Source organism: Setaria italica, chromosome II (genome assembly GCF_000263155.2).
Source record: "Setaria italica strain Yugu1 chromosome II, Setaria_italica_v2.0, whole genome shotgun sequence".
NCBI lineage: Eukaryota > Viridiplantae > Streptophyta > Magnoliopsida > Poales > Poaceae > Setaria > Setaria italica.
Genome location: NC_028451.1, coordinates 15,128,112 through 15,136,328, shown reverse-complemented (window position 1 = coordinate 15,136,328; position 8,217 = coordinate 15,128,112). Strand labels below are relative to the sequence as shown.

At 46.1% G+C, this 8,217-nt stretch overlaps 1 protein-coding gene across 1 annotated transcript; it reads right to left on the bottom strand.

Annotated features, from left to right (window-relative positions):
* Positions 1 to 3,833: 3,833 nt before the first annotated feature.
* Positions 3,834 to 6,993, bottom strand: LOC101782213. Its single transcript, XM_004956122.4, has 4 exons — positions 6,559 to 6,993; positions 6,210 to 6,362; positions 5,174 to 5,379; positions 3,834 to 4,463 (listed from the first exon to the last, which is right to left on the bottom strand). The coding sequence occupies exons 1-4, from the start codon at positions 6,946 to 6,948 to the stop codon at positions 4,256 to 4,258; spliced, it is 957 nt and encodes a 318-aa protein (XP_004956179.1). The 5' UTR covers positions 6,949 to 6,993; the 3' UTR covers positions 3,834 to 4,255.
* Positions 6,994 to 8,217: the final 1,224 nt, after the last annotated feature.

Here is an 8,217-nt window from a genome sequence, read left to right as displayed (position 1 = left end):
TAAGGAAAGTTTCGGTAATGACCTCCGGGATGAAGCTCATCATAGTCGGTGGGATCGCCGGTGGAGCTGCAGATGATGAAGCTGCCAATGGGATTTCGGTTGAAGCCCCAGCTCCCGCTGATGGAGTTCCTTCTCCCGTCGATGGAGCCGCTGCCGTTGCCGCTGGAACTTCTGCCAGTGGGGCCATCTCCGGAGCTTCAGGCGTTGGTGAAGTGCCTGAAGGTGCCGCCATTGGAGAAGTAGGGAGAAATGAGGATGGAAAGAGACGCCGGGGAAAAAGCTGGAAGCTCAGGAAGGCGCCGGAGGAAGAAGAAGGCCTGTACGCTAAAGAAGACGTGAGCTCGTAAGGGGAGTACGGGACGAGCTGATATTTAAAGGTGGTCTGAGAAGGGGTAAAAGCGGAATTTTTACCGTGCCGGCATTTCGATTTTTTCAGGAGGAGTGGTTGTCGTGGGCGCCCGTTTCGAAAAGATTGCAATCATCAGGCTGGAGACCGCGAAACGGAAGGATATTTTCAATGCGTTTGTTTCGGAAGGGAAGTTGAAAAGAATTTCGAAGTAAAGACTATGTTTTACTCCGAAACTGGGGGGCATGTGTTGACGCCAGATTTTGACACGTGTAAAATCGGCGTTAGGGAATGAAGAAATCAGAAGATGCGGCGAGACACAAGGGTGACGGTTGGAAATCGGCCGATTGGTGCTACAGTCGAGGATCGGCCGATTGACCTTTGGAGTTCCGCTTCGCCCGACCCCTGAGTCCTGGGATCGGATGTGCCAGACCCTCCGAGGGAGGATCTCCGCCTCGCCCGACCCCGAGTCCTGGGATCGGATGCGCCCGACCCTCCGAGGGAGGATCTCCGCCTTGCCCAACCTTAGGTCCCAGGGTCGGAGCAGTCAGAGCCCCCGACATGTGGGCCCTAATCGGCTGTCCCTTGCCGATGGAGTGAGTAGAAATCGGCCGATTAGGAGGCTGGAGCGATTGGGCCGGTGTGGGCTTAAAGAGGATTATGAAGATGAAGAGGGAATCAGCCCATAAAGAGCGCGATAATCGACCTAGTACGAGTCGTACTTGGAAATATTTGTTTTTTGTTTAAAATTAGAGATAGAGTTCTAGTCGGATAAGAAGTCGTTTGTAACAAGCTATAAATAGCCACCCTTGTAGATCTGTAATCATCATCAAATCAATACAACAAACTACTATTTCCTCGTACTTACTTTCAAGCCGGCGACTTCGCCAATACTTTTCTTCTTTCTCACGAGTTCGTACAGGTTGGCGGGGCTGCATCAACTTGATCTCCGGCCAATCTTGTAAGTTCCGCTTATCAAATAATTTCTAAGCTTTAACTTCGGGCGCATCGCTGTTGTTTCGTTTAGATTTATTCACCAGTTATCAATATTCACTAGAATTCTAGGTTTTACCTGTTGTTCTAGTTTTATTACCAGTTATACAGCTAGGAATTGGAACCTTCGGCTTTCCTGTACTTTGTTATTTAATCTATTCATTTTACGCATAGCCGATTAGATCTGTTCCTAGTGTTGCTACTGTAGCGTTGTTTAGATTACTCCAGCAGTCTTCTTTATTAACGTTGCTCGGTAATCAGCTGCATTATAGCCGATTTCTTTATTACAGCAAATCGCCCGGTTTGCTGATAAGCTATCTTGAGATCGGAACCTTAGCCGATCGCAATCTCTGGGATCTGACACGTTTCTTTCCTTGCCAATCAACAGGTCAGATTGGCTGGCACGCCGCGCGAACCGCACCAGGGCGATCACCCGAACAGGAGTTAAGCAAATTCTCCCGGGTCGTGTGTCCGACGCTGGGAATTCGATCAGCCGATTTCTAGCGCTAACAGTAGTACTCCAAAATACCCCAGAAAAAAATCAGAGGTTGGGACAGCAAATCCACGCTCAACAAAGCGAGCAAAAATTATTGTCTCTTGGGGATGCGTCTCAAACATCCAAGGATTGCCATATGATGACCTCCAGCCCACGATCGCCTTCTCTTTCAGTAGTTTGGCCTCGACCAGCTCCTAAATCTCCGCATCTTTCATCATCGACCTCTTCCAGGCCATGGCTTGATTGGGCAGTGCGGTCTGGTTAGTCTCTCCACACTTCGGTGGCGGCAATTGGGGCTCCTTCCCTTTCTTGGAATCCTTCCAAGATTTTTTCGGTGGCGGTAGTTGGGGCTCCTTCCCCTTGCTGGAACCCTTCCGGGAACCCTTGACGTCCTTAGCACGACCTTCTTCCCCATCCTGGTCTTCACAAGCCTCTTCACGCGCATATGCTCGGGGGCTAAGCGAGGGGAGGCGGCGCTGACGACCTAAGGTCGGTGTGTGGCGGCGCTTGAGGAAAAGTTAGGGTTTTTTTAGCAAGAAGATAACAGATGCAAATGACTGCGTGATTAAGGAGGGGGTAACTTTCCCATCCTTTATAACCATGCAGAGTCACCAGAAGTAAAAAGACCAATGTTTTCGCATAATGGCGATAATTTCGGACTTATCAACCCGATACAAGAATATTCCCTATCCAACATAAGCTCAAGGGCCACAGTAGTAGTTGAATGACCCTTATACCTCCTCAAACTAGTCGTGTAACGGCTCGTGGGCTGCATATACCATGCCTGTCGAACAAAATTTTCTTTTTTCTTCAAGATCAAGACAAAGATAGAATAAATGCAGATTGACCCTCAACCTGATTCTTTGATTCAACCTAAGGCTCGGGGGCTACTCCATATGAAGTGCGATTTTCATCGCACTTCCATATAAAGATTTGAAGATAGACTTTCCAAAAATAGTGTCAGATGAGGCTAGAGTATCTTCTAGCCGCATGACAGTACTCAAGTACTCAAAAACTCAGTCACGACAAAAGTACTCGAAGAACACCAGAAACTAGTCGAACAACGTCTGCAAAAGTACTCGAGACTGTTACATTTGACTAAAAAGTACTCGGGGGCTTGTCGGGTATACATCTATGGACCCACCAGAAGGGTTGTACGGATCCACATCTGGAGAAGTACACCGAGGCGTATCAGACATGGAGACTACGGTGCAGGACGACGTAGTCTACATGGAGTCCAAAAGGCTAGTCGAAGACAAGGAAACTACTCTTCCTAGTTGGAGTAGAACTCTGTAGTCGAATCCGACTAGTACTCTTATAAAGCAAACCACCCTGTAACCCTGCTCCCCTGATATATAAGGGCGGGCAGGAGCCCCCTCAAAACAAGTACAATCCAATACAAGCATACAACATATAGGACGTAGGGTATTACGCGATCTAGTGGCCCGAACCTATCTAAATCGTGTACCTATGTCACCATCGAGCTCCTGATTTCAGCGATACCCACCAACCAAAACTCTAACTCAGGTACTCCTTTGGTAGGTTGCCGGGTTAAAACACCGATAGTATCCTCGCCCTCTAGACCTAGGGCAATGTAGGAGGAGATGGTTGTTTATGCTTATTCTATTGGTGGGGTAAGATATTACAAATAAGTTCATAGGCTTTACAATGATACCCGTGTATGTCTAAATCGAGCCCCTGGACCTCTAACTGGGCCTCTTTTATACACAAAGAGGTCCCTAGACCCCCAAAGGGCACATCCCCAACAATTATAGGCGTCATAAATTTTGACCAAAAATTGGTCAAATTACATGCATATTTCGTGCATAGAGTTTATATCAATAGGCTCTTATTTCACAAATCTATTAATGTGACGTTGATTTAGTAGAAATTGATATATTGTAGAAGAAACCGATGGTCAAACTACAAGTCAACTCCGGATGCAGATATTATCAAATGTGTATTTGTAAAGTGCGACTCCTAGCTAAAAACAGAACATTGATCAGTCTATTGCGCTGCTTATATTTTTTTTTCACGGAGCACGTATCAGCTCAGATCAAGGTACTTACAAATCAACTCCAGATGCAAATAGTATCAAGTGTGCACATGAGCAGACAGATGGGTTGCTAATCAATTGAACTAGCTAGCATCTGCTTGCATTGCTAGTTACAATAGTTAGTATTTACATTGCAGCAAAAAAATATCTTCAAAGTGACAAATGGCCCATGCCAGTCCGGAAGAGTATATATGATGCATCCTTGGATTGCATAGCTAAAATAACAAATGCAATCCACCATGACCTATCTTGTCTTAGAGTGTTCTGAGACAAAGCCATATTAGCAGCACCTCCAGAGTTGTCGAACCATGGATCAGTGTTCGGCCAACATGCAATTGGCTTGTTCCAGAGTTGCGGGAGTTCTTCATGTTTGCAGATAGATTGCTGTACCAATCAAAAGGATCCATAAAGTAATGACCACCCATGCGCTCTTCTTCCATTCACTTGGCCGTCGCAAGAAGGAGAAATCTCCAAAGATGTTTGGAGAAGGTTGAACTTGGTTGCTAGCAGCACTCATCATTCTTTTCTTGTCCTCTTGTTCCTTGATTTTGTCGCTCCATGTTCCGGCATACCTGATTCGCATAATAGCACGCAGCATGTTATGAATGAGAAGTTGTGGATCGATGTCCATTGTTTGAAATGAAACCATGGGATAGGAAAGCAGTACCACGCAAAAACTGCAAAAGTCTCCATGGAGGAGGATGATTGCAACTGTTTATTATGGTGGTATCTCAGGTTTAAGAATTTAGATAAGGGGTGGGAAAAAGTTTATTGGTTCTTGAACGTATAGTAGCTAAAGAATGATGTCAACCAAGATAAACAGGTAGCTATCTCTTCTCAAAGATGGGTCTCAAACATTATTCCATAGCCACATGCAGGTTAAGAGAAACAATGCAACAAAAACTACCCATTAGTTACAATTGCAGGTGGGTTCACCATGCAGCCTTCAGTTAAAAAGAGAATCATATAGGAATGAACACCATAGCAAGCAGATAGCAAGCACTATACACTTGAAAATATACAGCTGAATATGCATAATTCAATGAAAAAGGTATTTGCAGACTAGACATGATTACGACTTCAGATCTATCTGAACTCTTGCAATCTACAAAGTTGTTTTACGCAAGGTGAACATAAAACAAAGACTTTTCAGTTTGTAACTTCGACATTTTGATACTTAGGCGCCAACGAACTGAAAATCAATGTCCACGTATACACAGAGTAATCTGCATAGCTGAATGACATAGAGAGAAAGTAGAATAGTGTCAGAAAGATAACTAACCAATCCCAGCTGCTCCCAATTTGTGGTATTGTGACCACCTCGTCATTTGATATCTTCAACTTGGGTGCCTCTAAAATGTATCTGAGTTCAGCAGCCTGCCGCCTGATATTGATCATGGGGTGGCTACTTTCCAATTCTTTGTACAATGCAATGCAATCCTTGTGCCTCCTATTGGCCTCGTATGCCATTGCAAGCCAAATTTGGATCTGGAAAAGAATAATTTGAGTAAGAATTAGATATATACTATATCTATATCACAGAGATGTCTACATAATCTTAGCCATATAGTTACAAGCATGATCAAGAGTTTTGTCAAAACTAATTAGATATTTCAGGTTACATGTCCCTGCTGCTATATCATCACTTAGCCAAGTATGTGTAGATTAATTCCAATGCCATGCACACTATAAATGATGATTGCAAAATTTTTTTTGAGAAAAGCTGGTCCATGGTAGGTTAGGATACACCGATACAGCCAAAGATTGTGGCAGCATGCTGACAACCACATATAGATAATGGTACGCACTCCAGTCGGCAAACATACTTAGCCACTGAAACATCAAAATGCCAGAAACTGTAACTAGAATGCCAGAAACTGGTTCATCCAAAAAAATGCCAGAAACTTGGTAAATTCGTTGGTTTGTGGGATTCTGACATGTTCGGGGTTCATGAACCTTTATTCACATGACGTTTCATAGAAAGTTACTTCCACTTTGTACTTGGCTCTAGTTATTTTCTTTTACCTAACATGAGAGTCTGTTGAATTTTGTCTCAATTTACCAAAAATGATCATTCAGCATGCTTAGCAAGCTGACACCAAGATACATAGGAATATATGATGCAAACATGTACTGCTACAACAGCCAACATTCTTGGTCACAAGTCACTAGCAGCACTGATACGCTATATCTTGACTCCATGTTCTTTCCTGTTCAACTCACTCAAGATAAACATTTGGTATGCAGTGAGAAGCCTAAACATACACAGACCTCAAAAACCGATACACATACACTAGTTATGGGTGACGATACATTACCTCGCCACCTAGGAGAGAGGAGGGACGTATGATAGTGAGTGCAGCCTCCAAGAATTCAATTGAACGGCCATACATTCCCCTCCCGTATGCCTTTTGCCCCAATTCAAACATTTGCTTGGCCGTTGCCCTCCTTTCTGCCTGCTCTTGTGCCACCTGCAAATTGGAGTCCACGCAAAAAAAAATGATTTCTACCCCCATGTTCTAGCATGCGTGCTCTTTGTGTGTGTGTGTGTGTGTGTGTGTGTGTGGCATGTGTAGTTACTAGTGATCAGTATAGTGACAATTGAGTGGCTGGAGCTATAGCTGTAGGAAGGTGAGCTCTGATAAGCAGTAAGGTTAAGAGCAAGACCTTCTGGAGCTCGCGGCGGACGCGCTCGCGCTTCTCCTCCTCCGACTCCTCGGTGGCCTCGGCGGCGGCCTGGCTCTGCAGCTGCTCGGCGGTGCGCTCCAGCTCCTCCATCTCCTCAGCCTCCTTCAGCCGCCGGTTCAGCTCCGCCTCCCACTCCCTCTGCGCCTCGTCCTCCGACAGCTCCCCGGGCTCGTCCCCGCCGCCCGCGGCGGAGGCCGCGAACCTCGCCACGTGGCCGCGGCGGCCGCGGTTCCGCGAGACGCAAGCGGCCGCGCCGAGCCGCGGGCGCGGGGCCCAGCCGCGGAGGTAGAGGCGCGTCCCAGACCGGCGGTGGATGGCGAGGTGGGTCCCCAGGCCGGCGGCGTCGCCGAGGAGGAGCCCGGCGCCCATCGCCGGCGAAGGAAGGAGGGGAAGGGAGGAAAGTGGAAGGAAAAAATTTCCACCACCTGTTTTCTGCGCCCGTTAAATAGCTTCGGAATGGGAACCTCCGGCGCGGCAGAGCGTATGACACGTGGGGCCAGCGGCTGGAGATATTTTTCCCGCGGGGGTGGCAGGCGAGGAAAGAAATGGCGCGGGTGTGGTAACGTGGGGATTGGTGGCGGTGGTGACGTTTTCGCCGGGTGTGGCCGTCTCCGACCAGTCGCTGCGGCCGAGCGAGCAGTGGCCACCGTGGCGGATTAGATCAGGAGGTGCTTGATACGAGGGTTAAATTTTAACAGTATCACATCGGATGTTCGAATGCTAATTAGAATAGCTAAATATAAGCTAATTATAAAATTAATTGTAGAATCCTGTGCTAATTCGCGAGACGAATTTATTAAGCCTAATTAGTCCATCATTAGCAAATGGTTACTGTAGCACCACATTATCAAATCATGGACTAATTAGGCTTAATAGATTCGTCTCGCGAATTACACTCCATCTATGCAATTAGTTTTGTAATTAGCCTATATTTAATACTCCTAATTAGCATCCAAACATCCGATGTGACGGTGGTTAAATTTTAACACCGTATGACCAAACAGCCCCAGCCCAGCTGCTTGCCTGCTCTGACTATGACGCGCGCAGAATTACTTGAGAATCAAGCTCATGGTTTCTCAATATGGCACGACTTTTAGCACATATCACATCGGATGTTTAGATACTAATTAGGAGTAATAAATATAGGCTAATTACAAAACTAATTGCACAGATGGAGTCTAATTCGCGAGACGAATCTATTAAGCCTAATTAGTTCATGATTTGACAATGTAGTGCTACAGTAACCATTCGTTAATGATGGATTAATTAGGCTTAATAGATTCGTCTCGCGAATTAGCACAGGGTTATGCAATTAGTTTTATAATTAGCTTATGTTTAGTCCTCCTAATTAGCATTCAAATATTATTTGAATATGACACTGCTAAAGTTTAGCACTTTAGTACAAACACCCCCTGGAAGAACGAAGAGCGTGCCGGGCCATCCCAAACGGGAAATGGCCATCGTAACGGTCGGGCCTAATCCGGCCATCCGGGCCTTTTCAGACCGGTAGTATAGTTCTCGTACCGTCTCTTCCAAGTTCCAACAGCACAAAGGTCTCGTTTCGCCGGTTGATTTTTCGTCGGCCCTACGAACGATAGGTGCGCGGCCAACGGAGCAGTAGCCCACTAGCCCGTGCGT

Excerpts from the sequence above, each read along its gene's own strand:
- LOC101782213 (XM_004956122.4), bottom strand. The coding sequence starts at position 6,948 with ATGGGCGCCGGGCTCCTCCTCGGCGACGCCGCCGGCCTGGGGACCCAC. Across the intron at positions 5,380-6,209 it reads CCTCTCTCCTAGGTGGCGAG|ATCCAAATTTGGCTTGCAAT; the intron begins GTAATGTATCGT and ends ATTCTTTTCCAG. Across the intron at positions 4,464-5,173 it reads ATTGGGAGCAGCTGGGATTG|GTATGCCGGAACATGGAGCG; the intron begins GTTAGTTATCTT and ends TATGCGAATCAG.